This window comes from Acartia tonsa, chromosome 13, assembly GCF_053477335.1.
Source record: "Acartia tonsa isolate MP-2025a chromosome 13, ASM5347733v1, whole genome shotgun sequence".
Taxonomy (NCBI): Eukaryota; Metazoa; Arthropoda; class Copepoda; order Calanoida; family Acartiidae; genus Acartia; species Acartia tonsa.
In genome coordinates, this window is record NC_137272.1 from 16,465,124 (window position 1) to 16,482,770 (window position 17,647).

General features: G+C 32.2%; 1 protein-coding gene across 1 annotated transcript; it reads right to left on the reverse strand.

Moving 5' to 3' along the window:
- Nucleotides 1-292: 292 nt before the first annotated feature.
- On the reverse strand, nucleotides 293-10,802 carry LOC145304105 (neo-calmodulin-like). Its single transcript, XM_080145867.1, has 9 exons — nucleotides 10,720-10,802; nucleotides 10,320-10,440; nucleotides 9,761-9,798; nucleotides 9,034-9,114; nucleotides 7,607-7,667; nucleotides 5,944-5,995; nucleotides 5,255-5,321; nucleotides 1,430-1,459; nucleotides 293-548 (listed from the first exon to the last, which is right to left on the reverse strand). The coding sequence occupies exons 1-9, from the start codon at nucleotides 10,750-10,752 to the stop codon at nucleotides 468-470; spliced, it is 564 nt and encodes a 187-aa protein (XP_080001993.1). The 5' UTR covers nucleotides 10,753-10,802; the 3' UTR covers nucleotides 293-467.
- Nucleotides 10,803-17,647: the final 6,845 nt, after the last annotated feature.

Here is a 17,647-nt window from a genome sequence, read left to right on the forward strand (position 1 = left end):
CCTAAATTACTATTCATTCCTTCAATTCGACGAATTATTATATTTTATCTACTCAAGTTTTTAAAGTTTTAGTCATTTCTCTAATTTAACAAATGTTTAATATAACATAATACTATAATCATAACTAGCGGCTACGCCCCTAGAGGCCTCTAGGAGCACTTGAGGAGGGGAAAGTCGAATTTGATAACTTAATTATTATTTTAGATTTTAAAAGAAAAAGTAAAAAAAATTTGTTTTCTAGGGGCGATTTCTCTTAGGAGGGTGGTGGTACCCTCCCCCAAAATTGTTATAAACCTTCGGGACCTATGAGAAGCTACTCTGTTAAGGAGAACCCGATGGGCTCAGCGGTTAGCGAGATCCTTCGGTACAAACACACAGACACACAAACACCAAGACAAACAGACATCCTGTTACTTTATTATAAGGATAAGAAAACAGTTCAAATAAACAAAAAAAAGAAGTAACATTTAAGCATTAAGTCTAAACTCTCTGGATTTTTGTGACATCAATGAAGAGAATTCCTCAAGTCCCACTAAACCATCTCCATCCTAAAAAAACATTAACAAGGATGACAACATCCATAAAAGCGAAGCACTGAAACGGTAGGACAAACGGACATTAACACTTGTATAGTGTCAGAGCTGAATAATCAGAATATAAATGTATAAGAGTCGAAGTAAAATTGTAAGTAAAACTATTGAAAAAATGCTCGATACAGAATAATGTTTATGGACATACTTACATTTTTAGGACTTGATTATAGAGTTGCTTCGCGTATAATGTTGTACTTTGTTGTCCCAGGAATCAGTATACCAAAAATCAGATCAATCGGATTATTAGATTACATAAAAATTTGTTGTTAAAAAAGTAAAACAATCAACATGTTTCAAATGGACGTACGGTCATTCTGGTAATGATTGTAGAGTTGCTACGCTTTCTAAATCGTACCTAACTACTACAGGAGTCACCATGTAAATTTTGAAATCAATAGGAAAATTCTAACATGCCTAAATTAACGAAAAAAGCTATCCGTTACGGACGTACGGACGGACCGACCCTAATTATAGAAAAGCTTCGCTTTTAAGAATATTCAAAAAGTCCCGTAGGGTTAAAAACAGATTTAGAGCTCCCCGCATAAGATAATGTCTACAGGACGGGATACATCATTAGGTCTTATTAGTGTGAACCCAATCTTGCTAATTTTGTACATTTTAACGCAGCAAAACGATCAAAAAATCTTTAATTGCACGACCCTGATCTGAAAGTCCTGTCTGTGCATGGTAATGAGTTGGTCCCTATTTTGGGCCATGGAATTCACCAATTTTTTAACTATAAATGTCGCGCATATGATAAAGCAGCAATAGGAACCACTTTTTACATTTGTATTTTATTACCTTTCCTAACTGGAGTAGTAATGAAAAAAGTTTACCTTATCTGCCCATCGCATCATTTCATCGATCTAAAATAAAAGAATGAATTTTAGTTTAAAATAATTATCAAATTAAACCCTAAACAAGTAGATTGTGATCAAACAAGCAGTACAAATATGGGTGTGTTGTTTTGGATTTTTCCACTCAGCCCCCCCCCCCCCCAATCTCAAAAAAGTTTATTGGGGAGGTTTTTTTTCTACCCTTCATATAGACTAAAACCATTTCAAACTTGAAAGATTGTAGATGAGCCGTTAAAGAGATCTTAGCGGTCATGAATAAAGACAGATAGATATCCTATCTGTTTCATATTTTATTATATAAAAATTAGTAAGGTATTTTTGTCTGACGCCATAAGATTTCAATAACTACTGTATTGACGGTTGAATGGTTTAGACTATCTTATTTCTAGATTATAATTTGGGGATGCTTTTATACCATGTTTCTACCCAATTCTTATCATACAAAGTCCATAAATGTTAAGGGCGAAGTCGCTAGTGTAGGATAAATAGTAATCAAAGACTTTATCTTTTTTCTGTATTAAAAGATTACTGTTCTTTACTACCACTGTCATTTATATCTTATTTTTGAAATAAATTGGAAATATGGAGGAGGTGATTTTGTTTCTTTATTTCTTTAAGTCAGGTAAGGTTAGGTTATATAGGGTATTGGGTAGCCTCGCATGGTTTAGGCACTGTAGGTAAAGGCCCCGCAGAGGTTAGTCATAAGAAAATAATTCCCCCCCCCCCTCTTTTCTATATAAGAGAGGGTGGGTATTAAAGCTCAACCGACGATTTGTGTGACTTTTAGTGAAAGACTATTCTTGATAAAAGTCATCACATTTTATCCTGAAGTCTTATCTAGATTAAATGGGTATTGTTTTTTTTAGCGAAGCTGATATGTAATTCACTTTTTTGTTCGTTCGTCAGTCATTCCATGAAACAGTCTGGGGGAAATGTGATTTTTCAGCTGCTAATCAAGATATACGGCTAAATTTTTGAGTGAAGATTCCCTTTACCAATAAGCATTCAGTTATATAATTTGTCCTTCGGTCTGTCACTTAGACTGCAAAATTTAAGAAATTAAAAAATATGTTAGAAATATTTTATGATTTTTTCTTCAATAAATCTATTCTTGCTTTTAACAAATGCTGATTTCCTTATTTTTATCCATGATTTTTAGTGCTTCGCTACTTATGGATGTTGTTATCCTTGTTTTCCAAACTATCATTAAATGCTCATTTTCCATTAGATACTATACTCCATGGATAAAGACATTGCATATGAAAAAAACCTTTATTTCCATTATTAAGATAAGAGATTGTTTTGAAATATTTATTATTTTCATTGTTGACAACAATTACAACATTGATTATATCATTTCTTTTAGCATCATATCCGTATCCCATAATATAAAGTAGTAATGTTTTTTTTTGTCTGAAGCTTATGATCTCGGATATAGATGGTTCTAATTGGTTATACTTGGATTACAAATATCTCGAAGTGGTTTTAAGTAATATTCTAGGTCTCCTCATAGAGGTCAGAGGCTATAAGCAAATTTTTTTCTGTTAAAGTAATCGTATAACATTCTTTAGACTACCCCCTTCTTAATTTTAAGAAGCCCCTAGGTGTCTCTTGGGGCGAAGCCGCTGGTACTGTAAATAAAAATAAATTTAGTACTAATTATGAAAATAATTGTTTTTTTTCTCATTATGGAAGGGGGGGGAGGAAGAGTTTTTTTCCAACTCGCTATTTCGCTATTTCAAAATAGATATAAACCCTCCAAGAACCTATGAGAAGCTACATTGTTAAGGAGAACCATATCGATCCAGTGGTTAGCAAGTTCTTTTGGTACAGAAACAGACAGACAGACACAGATCCTGTTACTTTTATATAAGGATGACGATGTGGACTTGAAAATTAAAGTTAATTTAATTTTTTTTCAGGGAACCCTATCTCTTTCGTTGGAAAGTGTAAATGGGAAAATGAATTTAGTTTACAGCCCCAGTGGGGTTTAACCTTACTTACACATTTTAACTTTAATTTTTGGAGAGTAAATACTTTATACCTTACTGAAAGTAAATGTCCTGAAACTATTTTGTCCAAGAGGCTATTTAGTCCCAAAAGGCTATTTTGTCCAAGAGGCTATTTAGTCCTACAGGCTATTTAGTCATATAGGCTATTTTGTCCGAGGCTATTTTGTCCAAGAGGCCATTTAGTCCTACAAGCTATTTTGTTTAAGGCTATTTAGTCCAAGAGGGTATTTTATCCTAGGGGATATTTTGTCCTAGGCTATTTTGTCCAAGAGGATATTTTGTCCAAGTGGCTATTTTGTCCGAGGCTATTTTGTCCAATATCCTTACTATTACCTACGTACATATATTTTTTTTTCTTTGGGGGGGGGGGGGGGGGGGGCGGATATTTTTCATGGAGGGTGAAGGTAGCCTCCTTTAAAATGGTTATAAACCGTCTCTGGATCTTTAAAGAGCTTCACTCACTGTAAAGGAGAACCAAATCGGTAATATAGTTAGTGAGATCCTTTGTCATGCAAAGATAGAGAGACATCCTGTTACTTTAATAGAAGAATTATGTTATCTATATTGGTAATGAAGTAAGTTTTTTTTATGTTTGTAGCTAAATATCTGGCCTGCATAAGTTATATTTTTCAGGAAAGCCTTATGCATATCTTTAGGTAGTTTTATGCTATCTACCCCCCATATTTTAGACCCTCTAGATGTTAGAAAAAAGTATTGCTTTTTTTACTACATCAGGGAGGGATGGTACATTGGGCTGTAAATTACACTGGTACCCAAACAATTATCTATAATACAAAGTAGCTTGATGTCTGTCCGTCCGTCCGTCTGTCGGTCCGTCTGAAGTTTAAGATCTCGGTAACCACTGAACTGATCGGATTCTACTCTTCAGGGAATATACCTACTGGTCCTGTGGTGGTTTTATGCTATTTTCTTGGGGGGTGGGACACCCCCAACCCCCCCAAAAAAACAAAAAATCCCCCCCCCCATTTTTTTTTGTAGGAGATATCCTTATTTTAGATATTCTTATTTTTTTTTTATGAATTTCACCTTAAGTTTTTTTATCATCTCTTGGGGCAAAGCCCCTAAGGCTAGGGGCGAAGCCGCTAGTTATATTATAAACAAGGTTTCTTATTCATTGCAGAATCAAAAAAATTAGGTGTATTTTTATTGAATTGTAATTTGTTACTTTCAAACTAATAGTGTCCAAACCTGATATAAATTTATCCTCCATTGTCTTATCCCTTAAGATCCCTGAGTTAAACAATATTCTTGTGTGTATGGGAGTTGTAATTTATCTTTTCTTACAAACATTTTTATCTATTTTCACCGTTGTAACTTATCACTTCTCTTACTGTTACTGTAAAGCTTTTTCATTTAGATTAGGTAGAAAAGGTTTATATAACTGCAGAAAAACTTCCTAAACTGCGGCAGATTAAAATACATCTACATGTACAGTAGAAAATTGTGTTCAATGTTTGCAGGATACATGAAAACTTGCTTGGATATCAGAGAGAGAGAGGGGATTAATAATGGGCAGTTTATTAGACAAGTACCCGAAGTATTATAATAACGTTTGCTCATTAGTTGGCCTTACAATTTTTGGGAACTTTTACTGAATTTTTCTTGGTTGGTTTATTAAGTTGAGTGTTCAAACGTTTCAACAACTAATTTAAATCTGCGAAACAGGTAATATTGTGTATTATAATTAGGGATGTACATTAATTTATCGGCCATTGTCTAACCCCTTTAAATCTCTGCAATGGGGTGCAGCTGTTAGTATAATAAAATTTACCTCGTCCTGAGTCAGCTGTTCCCCAAGATCCGTCATGACTGTAGCAAGCTCCTCAGAACATATGAACCTAATACCAAAACACAAGAAGGTTTACATGAGGAGATACGGAATGTTCAGGTGTGACGTCATAGAAATAATTCTAAAAAAGGAGGGGTGAAAGGAGAAGTGGGAATTAAAGGAAACCCATTCAATGTAATGAGAAGGAATGGCTAGATGGTAATTTTCTCAAAGTTCCTAGCGAGCACATGAAACCTTACTCCTCTTATGTTTGAAATTAATTGAAATTTAGGGTTTTCGGTATGATTTTTTCTTGCCTGTAGATTCAGTGCCCTAACCATTCGGGGATACCAAGTACCTAACTTAGCCTAAATTATTTTGACCTAACCTTCCAACTTTTTCAAATATCGTCACGCATCTGACAAACAACCAATTATCATCTAAGACTTATGTAGCTTGCAGGTGTGTTTAGTGCCCCAAGAAAATGGGGATAGATGTCTTAGCTTTTGGCCTACCTATTCAATTAACGTCATAGTAAAGGGAAAGAGAAAGTAAAGGGGGAAAGAAACCCCCTAGAAAAGCGATTGGATATAGGGTATTTCCTTATGTCAAAAGAATATGTAGGCCAAAAGCAGTGAAATTGATCCCCATTTTCCTATGGCACTAGATATTTGCTGTTTTAGATATCTTACCCGTCATTGTTCTTGTCAAAATATTTGAAAACCTGATGAATTTTGTTTGTTTCTAGAACAGGATTAATAAGATATACACTAAGATATTATTTAAAAAGATATTTCATAAAAGTTAATGAATTTTCATTTATTATATATTAAAAACCTCTTAAAGATAAATATTTAAGTTAAAATCGAAAAGGCTGTCAACACCGCTCCTCTTTGAAACCTTGGATACTTGAATTGTGTTGTGTTAAACCTATATAAGTATTCATTTTTCCAAAGAAAGTTTATTAATAAATTTTTTTTATTTTTTTAATGCTATGTAAAATCATCTATAAATATTGATATCAAAAATATATGTTGTTTTGTTCAAATAAATATTTGAATTAAAAATAATTCGATGTAAAAATGTGGATTTTTGGGACATTTGGTCAGCAGGACGCTCCAGTTACCAGGTACTTCTTGAGCCTGGTATTGCAGTCAAAGGCCTTTTTTAGGTCAAAAAACCGGCTTTATTAAGCTTTTTATCAATATTACTTTGTGTTTGGAGCAAAAAAGGTGTAAAGAATGTATTTTTGGCACTTTTAAAAATATACCTGGCTTTTGGATGGCTCTTGTGGCCGCCTGGATTGATAGAACCAAAAAGTTCTACAAAAAGTTGCATATTTGTAACATTTCAAAAATCAAGAAATTTTGTAGTAGTGTTTTCACCATTTAAAAAGAGAGGGGTATACAACTTTAAAGGGGTTTGGGGGATTTATTGACCCCTTCCCCCCCAAAGGAATGATATTAAAGTATCACAATAAATGCAAAATAGTATAACTATATCATTCATGTAAAAAATGTATTGATGTGTAAAATCAATGAAATACTTTAGTGTATTACATTGATTCATTCATTTTAGCAGAGCAGCGGCGCTACAAATCTATGATTTTTAAAAACCAGCTATTTTTGTAGTGGACGACCAAGCTTATTTACGGTATGGAGAGGGTGAAATATCTGGAAAGGGGGGTAATTTTGTAAATTTGGGGTATTATATTTTGGAGGAAGCATCTTATAGTGCCTAATAAAAAATGACGTCATACAGTTAAAATGACCAATGATATTATACCATTGTTCCATTACAATGTAAAATGGCCTTGCATTGGTCAAGTGTATTCTATTACGTCATTTTTTATTAGTCACTATAAGCTTGGAGGTGTCAGGAACCCCCAAGTTTGGGATAAAATTTGGATGGAGAGGGCCGATAGGGAAGGGGGACTTCCCCCTCACCTTAAGTGCCCCTTAAGGCCTTTAGGGAAAAAGTTGCTAGTAAAATATAAAAACCTTTGCCATGATAATTATTTTCCTTGATAAAAGTGAATAAAATTATTCATCTTTCTAATTTTAGAATTATAAATTGTAAATTATGTTTTCAAAACTTTTTGTCAAAATAAATTTTGATTTTAGTTTAAACAAAAGATTGAAAAAACAAATAAATATAAATTTTTAAGTCAAATTTATAATTTTTTAATCCAAATTTATACTAGCAAGACAAAAATTTAGATCAAAAATTCTTCTAAATCAATCTATCTGTCTATCTATCTATCTAATTATCTTCATATTTATCTGTCTATCTATCTTTATATCTATCTATATAATTATTTTCATATTTATCTATCTATTTAGTGTATATCTTTTCCTGAAATTCTAATAGCCATCATGTGATAGAATTCTTCTAAATCAATCGCACCACTAGAATCCTAAAAAATATAAGTTTCTATATCAATAGACAATTAGTAAATTTAAAGAGATAAGACAATGGTAGATAAATTGAATTACATCCCCAATGATGTTACTCAAAATTACCCTTTGTGTAGCATAATATTATTGGTTAAAACGTTTGAGCACTCAACCTCATAAAACAACCAATCAAAATTCAAAGTCCCCAAAGTTGTTAAGCCAATGAATTAGAAATGTTATTATAAAACTTTGGGAACTAGTGTAATAAACAGCCCATTGTCCCCATTGTTCGAGGTAGTGATTATTTTGAGCTCCCCGGAATAGCGTTAATGAACATTAACATACTTGTTCCTTTGTTTTACTTTTGCTTTGTTGCATCAAAAATTACAATTCTGATCTTGTAATAACTTGCTAGGATTAATGGATCAGTAACAAAGGTAAAAGTTTTATAATCCTAAAAAGCCAAATAAATTATATGCCTTATGTTAAGCACACTGTTTAAATAATTTTCGTAACTATTAAACATAATCGTTAATGTTTGAAAATAGGTCCCTTCACCTATAAGCACTGGTTGCTAACAGAATTAAAATTACTAACTTTATAACCTCCTTACTCCCTCTATCTCTTTATCTCTTTCTTTCTCTATCTCTTTCTCTCTCTCTTTCTTTCTCTATCTCTTTCTCTCTCTCTATCTTTCTCTCTCTCTTTCTTTCTCTATCTCTTTCTCTCTTTCTCTCTAACTTATTCACTTCTCAAAATCACTGCATAATCTTCTTTTTTAATTATACCTTATCTATCTATCTATCTATCTATCTATCTATCTATCTATCTATCTATCTATCTATCTATCTATCTATCTATCTATCTATCTATCTATCTATCTATATATCTATCTATCTATCTATCTATCTATCTATCTATCTATCTATCTATCTATCTATCTATCTATCTATCTATCTATCTATCTATCTATCTATCTATCTATCTATCTATCTATCTATCTATCTATCTATCTATCTATCTATCTATCTATCTATCTATCTATCTATCTATCTATCTATCTATCTATCTATCTATCTATCTATCTATCTATCTATCTATCTATCTATCTATCTATCTATCTATCTATCTATCTATCTATCTATCTATCTATCTATCTATCTATCTATCTATCTATCTATCTATCTATCTATCTATCTATCTATCTATCTATCTATCTATCTATCTATCTATCTATCTATCTATCTATCTATCTATCTATCTATCTATCTATCTATCTATCTATCTATCTATCTATCTATCTATCTAACTATCTATCTATCTATCTATCTATCTATCTATCTATCTATCTATCTATCTATCTATCTATCTATCTATCTATTATACCTCATCTACTTCAGCTATCATATCACAAAGTTCCTTTTCTGTTGGTCTATGCCCCAACCTTCTCATAACTGTGCCTAGTTCCTAGAATAAAATAATGAAGTACTTCTCAAAGTCCTTATCGAGCATAGAACCCCCCTCTCCCCCCTTGAAATAAATTGACACCAAGAAGGGGGGGGGTATTTCTTATTCTGCCTAACATTGAACCCAATATAAATTAATCCCCCCCCCTCCCTAATTTTGAGTTTATTCAAAACAAGTGGGGATTTTTCTGCTTGACTAGACAGTTTGAGTGAAATCGCCAATAAAACTTCACTGAAAAGCTAGTAGGCAAGGTAAAAATTGGTAGGTTAGCTAACTTATTGAAATGTGACACCTAGCTTGTTTAAAGAAAATAGTTTCGGGGCTTTTTACACAAAGTACCTTTTTGGTACTTATTTTTGGATAATTTGAAAATAATGGTATTTTTTGTGTTTCTTTATTTCTATAGCTCAGGCTAGTTTGGATTATATTGGATATTTGGAGGCCCCACAGTATTAGGTAAGTAGGCTATGCATAGAGATTTTTGATTTATTTTAAAAATATGGGGGTGGAATTATCAATGCTCAAACGGTATATTGTGAAAGCGCCCTATATTCTAACTGCAGTTTTAATAGATAACAATGGTAGGACGTTTTAGAGATCTTACTGGAAACACACAAAAGTAAATTCATAAAAAAGTGGTTCTTACCTCAGTTGTTATTGTCCCGTCTCCATCAATATCAAACTCTAAAAATATTTTTTTAAGTAAATAAATCTATAGTATAGATGTAAAACCAGACATCTACCTGGATGGACCTTTTTCGTCTGCTAGCAAATTCCTTTCTGATATTTTGTAGCAACTTGGCTGTTTTAATATTCCCGACGATATTGGTTGATTTCCATTTACCCAATTAAAAGCCACCTCTATTGTTTTACTTTAATTAAATATTTACTGTAAGAGTCCCCTATGGGCACTTGAGGTCAGGAAAGTCGGTCTCCTCCCCCCCCAATTTTCAATTGTTTTTTGGGAGGAGTCTTTTTGTCCAGGAAGAATGGAGGTACCCTTTCAAAAAATAGTTTCTACAAAGGAGAACCATATTGGTTCATCAAAAAAGTACAAACTCATCAATTAATTTTTGCTTTAATCTATGTGTCCATCAATTAATCAATCTATATATTCATCTATAAATCCATCCATCTATCAAACCATCTATTTATCTATCCATCTATCTATCCATCAATCCATCTATCTATTCATCTATCCTGACCTGAGAAAGCCTCTTTGAATTCCTCCATTTGAAGATCTGTGAACTCGACTCCACAATACACATTTTTCTTTTTAGCTGGCTGTTGCTGTTGCTGTTTTCCATCCTTTATACTTTCAAGCTTCTACAATAAATGTATAAATTTTGATGTATAATCCAGACAACTAGCTGGTGGAGATCATTATCGTCTACTAGAAAATTTCTTCTGTGCTTTTGTAGGGACTCGGCTGTGTATATATTTTCGACGCAATTCAAAGACGAAATAAAAAAATCATGACTGGGTTGAAAATTGTTGCTCATACGATACAATAGATGATTTTTCCGTTTGGCTCAGAACCGGTTCTAATCCTGCGGATATGAATCGATTTTGAAGCCATACTGGCCATATCTATATTATTTATACCTTACTAAGCCCGTACTTTTTTGATTCCTCCATTAAACTTTTTCACAAATTGTTTGTATTTTCTATTGAATCATTTTTTTTCTGAAAATATAAAATATTTTATTTTAAATTTGAGCAAATAAACAAGGATGATTGCATGCATACCTTATGGGTTAGCAAAGCTTTTTTAAAATAGATTAACAAAATAGAGATAAATAGCATGCAGAGAGAGAGGGACAATGGGCTGTTTATTACACTAGTCTCCAAAGTTTTATTATGACGTTTTCCTAATCGTTAGCCCAAAAATTTTAGGGAATTTAATGAAATTTGATTGGTTGATTCAAACGTTTAAACCATTAAAATTAATCTACAAAAGGGGTGGTTTTGTGTATTATCACTGCAGATGTATATCAATTATCTGCCTTTGTCATATCCCTTTAGATCCTTGAATCTAACAATCATGTTTAGCTTTATTTATTTAATCTACGAGCTTGCAGAAGAGGGGTGGGTTACTGTCCACTCACCTGGCAAAATATTGCTGATAGTTACTGGTAGAAAAGGGGTAGGTAATGAACAAAAAGTGATCTAAAGAGGGTTTGACATGATTTTTAAATAAACAATGATTTTGGAATAAGGAGGGGGGTGGGGTTGAGGAAGTAAAAAAATAGACCACTTAACAAATTTTCTACTTTTATGATCTATTGATAAGGCCTCTCAAAAATAAAATTACAATAGGACTGCAGTGTGAGGGGGGGGGGGGGAGGAGGCTTGTAGCATTCTTTTATCCCATTTGAAAAAATCATTTGCATAGCTCATACATAGAATATCTTTGCTAAAATATTTTTAAAAAATATTTGATATAAAAATAGATTCTTTTTTTCTATATTTTGATTATTTTAAACCGTAAACAATGAAAATGCATTTTTTTCTGTTCATTATTTTTTAATTAATATTTAAATTTGAATTGGGTCTTTGTTAGGTAATGATTAATAAAGAATGCATTTTCCAGTATGGTTTCGAAACTGATTAATATCCGCTGGATTAGAACCGGTTCTCAGCCATATTGAAAAAGTCATGTATAGCATCGTATTATAGACTATTAAAAAAAAAATATTTATTATAAAACCAGTTTGTCATTTTGATATCCGAGGAAAGCTGACTATTCCAGTATTGCTTTGAACTAATTTATATCTTCTGGTTTTAGAAGTTCTCAGACATAATGAAAAATCATGTATAGCATCGTATTACAGACAATTTCCCACGAATATCAAGACAATTTCCCACAAATATCAAAATAATAATTATAAAATTAATACTAGATTTGTTAGCCTGGACATTCGGAGCTAACAAAACTGGTTTTAACTTACAATTTCTTTTATTTTAATATCTGCGAAAATCTGTCTATACTACGATGCCATAATAAGTATTTGTTTATTGTTAAGCTACTTATCAAACATAATTACTCTGGTTTTTCCTAAAATACCCAACATTAAGCATATTACAAGTACCTAAATAATTGCTTTTGTATAGTTTTGATAATATTTGTTCAATATCGTATTATCATGAAAATCATTTTTACCTAATGTAACAAATAATGTAATTCTAGTGGTTGCACCCCTAGCATCTAGACGTGAAAGAAAATAGCTTCAAACCATCCCAGGACCAATGTGAAGCTTTTCTAAAAAGGATAACTTAGTTCAGCCGTTATTAAAATCTTAAGATTAAGACAAAAAACATAATAGGATACGTTTATGTATATCTAAATTTATATTCAATAAATTGATAAACATCCAAATGATGATTGCCAAAATTAATCTTCTGTAGATTGAAACCAATTAAATAAAAGTGCCGCCCGCAGTTATAAAACTTTGGGTACCAGCGTAATTTACAATCCAAAGTCCCCTCCCTCTGTCCTTCCTCAATGTTTAGATTTGTTTTGTGCTTCGCTTCATATTGATGTTGTCATCCTTGTTCCTTTAATTCTAATTTTAAAATAAATATACAATAAGTTGTAAGAAAATTCAGAAAACTTATTAACTCGAGAATCTTATCTTATTCTCCGCAAATGTAACTACCTACAAATTCTTTTTCTTAAACGAAGTCTACACAATTGCTGTACTCCATATAATCAGAAGACTAGATGCTTTGCTACATAAGATGAGAAATCAAGGAATGTTTCATCATATAATATGCAAAAGTTTATATAAAATCTAAAAATAGGGGGGGGGGGGGGTAATTAGAGTAGTATAGCCAAATCGGATCAATGGTTTCCGAAAACTTATATAGCCACTAAACGGTTTCCAAAATATTACGCTTTAACCACACACAGACATGCGAGTAGACATCTTTCTACTTTGTATAATAGATATGTTTGTAAAATGTTTGATAATGTATTTATGATGTTTGTACAAGTAAGGTATTGATAAATGGCCCATGAATCACAGGGATCCAAAGGGATAAGACAATGGCAGATAAAATGTGTACATCCTCAATAATAATACACACAATAACCTCTATTGTAGATTACAATTAGTGGTTGAAACGACACTCAACTTAATGAACCAACCAATCAAATTCAATGAAGTCCTTAAAGTTGTCCAGCCAACGAATACGAAAACATTATAAAACATTGGGAACTAGACTAATAGACATCCCAATGTCCCCTCCCTCCCTGTCCATAAATCCATTATGTTTGGGATAAGATGGATAAATATCTGGGAGGGATGGGACATTCGACTGTAAATTATACTTTTACCAAAATTTCATAATCGCATTATTCTTTTTGTTGGACCTTAAATTTTGTGATTATTGATTGGTTTGTTTAGTACTTTCCATATTTGGTAGTTTTATATTTTAAATCAATTGATCAGCAGTTGCCTTATCCCTTTAAGTTGCCTGTAGGATTCTCTTCTTAGTAGTAAAAATAGATAAACAGACAGTTTTATAGAGTGGGTACCAATTAATTAAAATTACGTTTGATCAGATACTATTTTAATTACCTTAAATTTCAATGGACTAAATTTAGATTTCATGTGCAATTGCATTTTAATATTACTGACAAATCAGCAGGCATTATAAGTAGATTATTTTTAACATGGCGTCTATCATAAATAATAGCTGAGAAATTTAAGGGATCCTGATAACCACCTAACTGATATGGTTCTTCATTACAGTGTAATTTCGAATAGGCAATGGAAAGGTTTATGAATATTTTGGGAGAGGATATCATCACGGCCCCTAAAAAATGCCCCTTCCCCCTAAATTTTTAAAATATTTTCTTTTGTCTACTTCCCCCATTCCACCCTCCACTTCAAGTGCCTCTAGAGGCCTCTAGGGGAGCAGCCGTTAGTACTTTTCCAATGTTATCACAGTCATAAATATGTATGTATGTAAAAGAATGAGAAACCAATAGAAAACATCATTTTACAACAAAATAATTCTAGTCAGCAGTTTTACATTCAAAGAAATTCTTTAAAATATTAAGTTTTAACATTTTGATTTTGGTCTGAACCTTTAAAATTTTCTTTCCTTAAAAAGTCTTTCATTAAGGTGGTCTCTTATTAAAAAAAAATTAAGAAGTAAAAAAAAAACAATTTATAAAAAGAAATGTAAAACTCCATTGAAAACAATATGATATACTAGCGGCTGCGCAACTAGTATTTAGGTGCTATGTATTCAAAGGGTTAAGAAGAAGTCTACAACTATCTCGAGACCTATGTAAAGCTTCCCTAAAATGGAGAAATCAATCGGTTAAGAAGTCATCAAAATTTTAAGCAATATACATAAAACTCTTACTACTTTAAAAAATAAGATTAAACTGAGACATCACCGCTTTACATAAATACATAGTTACATAGAAATAAAATGAGGGAAACAAGATCATGTTTTAATAATTAACATGATTCTAAACAAGAATGACAACAACCATAAGTAGCGATGCTCTTAATTGTAAATAAAAACAGCAATGCAAACAGAAAGCAAAAGAAGCCTATATCTTAAAACTTAAAATCTTTTATAACAGTAAAAGTATTTTACTGGCTGACGGACCATGTAAATTGAAAACTGTGTACTCTTTGGTAAAGGGAATCTTTAATTAAATTCAGTGGTCTTTCTTAAATAGCATTCTGCTGATGGAAGCTAGTAAAAGTGGCTGACTCAGATTATGACGTCAAAAAAATTACAGTATATACTGGCCTCTCATTGGTTAATTTTTTTGACGTCATAATCTGAGTCAGCCACTTTTAATAGCTACTGCTGATGTCTGATGGACAGGCATACCGACGAACTGACAAACATATCAAATTGTAGAGTAGTTTCGCTACTAAAAATGTATAAAAAAGAAGAAAAAACTGCTCTGCCTTATTTCATGATAAGTTGGAATGTTTTTTAAATGTCACTGTAAATATCATTGGGACAAAACCAATACTTTTCTTTCCAGATTTTATATAGTAGCAATGGATATTGAATACGTGAATATTTGTGAGAGATTCTTGCATACCTTGATAAAATATTTCTCCCAGCTGGCTAATATAACGATACTCCCCACCCCCTAACCTGACCAATATATGAGGACTATAGTAGCAATCTAAATTAACGACAAAAATTCCCCTGTCACAATATCCACGTATTCTATATCCATTATATTGGCATCATGAAAGAGATGGTTCATCAAAAGAAAAACTATTTTGTTTTTATCCTTTCCACCTACTAAAATAAACGTTTCTTAACTTAAAAGTGTTTTTTTTTAAATCAAAGTTTTCTATAATTAGGGTCTGTACGATAATTTAGCATGTTAGAATTATACTATCCATTTCAAACTTTAAAAAGCGTAGCAACTCTATAACCGTTACCAGAAACTCTTTGCGTCTATTCAAAACATTAATTCAATGTTTGTCTTAAAATAGAACTCTTGTCTTAGCGAATGTAAAGTAATCACAAAGGTGCATCACAAAATTAAAAACTTAACTACTTAATAATAAATATTAAACTTGAATGAAACTGTATAACAAGTGTTATTTTTTTTGACAGTTAGTTTGATACAAAGTAAAGTTTACATGTTTAAGAGTATAGAAAATATTTTTTTTTCTTAACTAATTTTAACCATGATGGAATATTAAAATTTTAGCTGTGAAGCTATTCTATAATTCTGTTTTCAGTAACTCTATAAGGGAAATGTAATTTTTTCGTATGTAGTTTCTCTATTGCTTTGAGCATCTAGTTTATAATTTACTTGGTCAGTTGGTCTGATGGTTATGCCACTAAATACTAGTTCTTTCTTTTCCCCTTATAATCTTAAGACCACTGCACATATGATCCACATTTCATTTAATTGAGCTTTGCTACTTATGGATGTTGTCAACTTTGTTCTACATATAGCATTGTAAATAATAATTGAATAATTGATTAAAAATTATTTTATGAAAGGATTCTAACCAGGGATATAAAGGGATAAGACAAGAACTGATAATTGATGTACATACCCAATGATAATAAACAAAAATAACCCTTCTCTAGATTACGAAACGTTTGGAACCAACTATTCAAATTTCAATAAAAGTCACTCCAAGTTGTTAAGCCAACGAATAAGAAAAAGTTATCATAACACTTTGGGGACTAGTGTAATGAATTGCCTAATGCCCTCTCCCTCCCGTATAGCAATACAATACAGGAAATATAAATCATTTTATTGTAATACATTATTGTATTAGCAGGACTGAAGAGAAAAATAATGAAGTCTTAAAGTCAATTTTAACAATTACATAATCAATCTATGTAAAAGTAACTAATGTTAGTCTGTCTGTCTGTTTGTACCTAACAATCTCGCTAACCGCTGAACCAATATGGTTCTCCTATACAATGTAGCTTTACAAAGGTAATGAGAAGGTTTTAAACTATTTTGGGGAGGGAACAACCACCCTCCGTAGATAAATCGCCCATGGTAAAAAGATTCCTACCCCCCCCTCAAAAAAAATTACAAAAAGTCGACTTCACCCCCCCCCTTCTACCACCTTAAGTGCCAATAGTGGTCTTAGAATTTTTTTCAGTAGCAAAGCTTTTCTATATTTAGTAGGGTTGGGCCGGATATCCGGTGTGGCCGGATATCCGGCCGGATATCCGGCCATTTTCAATATCCGGCCGGATACCGGATATTGAAACTATCCGGCCGGATATCCGGCTCTGTAATTTTTTATACTTTACACCAAAAATCTCTGTTTTTTAAAATCTTAAATGGCTATAATTTTCTTATTATTGAAGCTAGAAGAACTTTTTTCTGAATAAGTTTAACTTTATGTAAATTTATATAAGATTTCTGAAAAAAAAAATATTTTACTACTTAAATATCTAGTAATTTGGCCGGTTATCCGGCCGGATATCCGGTAATTTGGCCGGATAACCGGATATTTACCGGATATCCGGCGTTGGCCGGATATCCGGCCGGTTACCGGATATCCGGCATTTTAAATCAGCCGGATATCCGGTATCCGGTATCCGGCCAAAAAAGTATCCGGCCCAACCCTAATATTTAGATCCATAAGTCCATTAAATCCATTACGGAAAGCTCTGATCGCCAATCTATAAATGCTTTTTCTTTTAACGCTTTGTAACACTTAGACTTTATCTTCTTTGTAATTAATTTACATATTTCCTTATTCCTTACCCCTTTAGTATAAAACATCAATCCATTAAATACAAAATGGCTTCACCATACAAAAAGAAATACTCAAAAGCAAACTAATATAAAATATTTGTGTATGCGTTTTATAGAGAAATTTAAACAATGTTAACCACGCCCCCCCCCCCCTCAAAAAAGTTTATGTTTAAAATCAAAACTGTTCTACTTATATCTTTGATTGTTAGTAAAGGCGTGTTAAATATAAGTAAAGATAAAAAAACAGTTTTATCATGCCAACATTTCATTTTTAAAAGTTAAGCAATTAAGTTCTTTAAA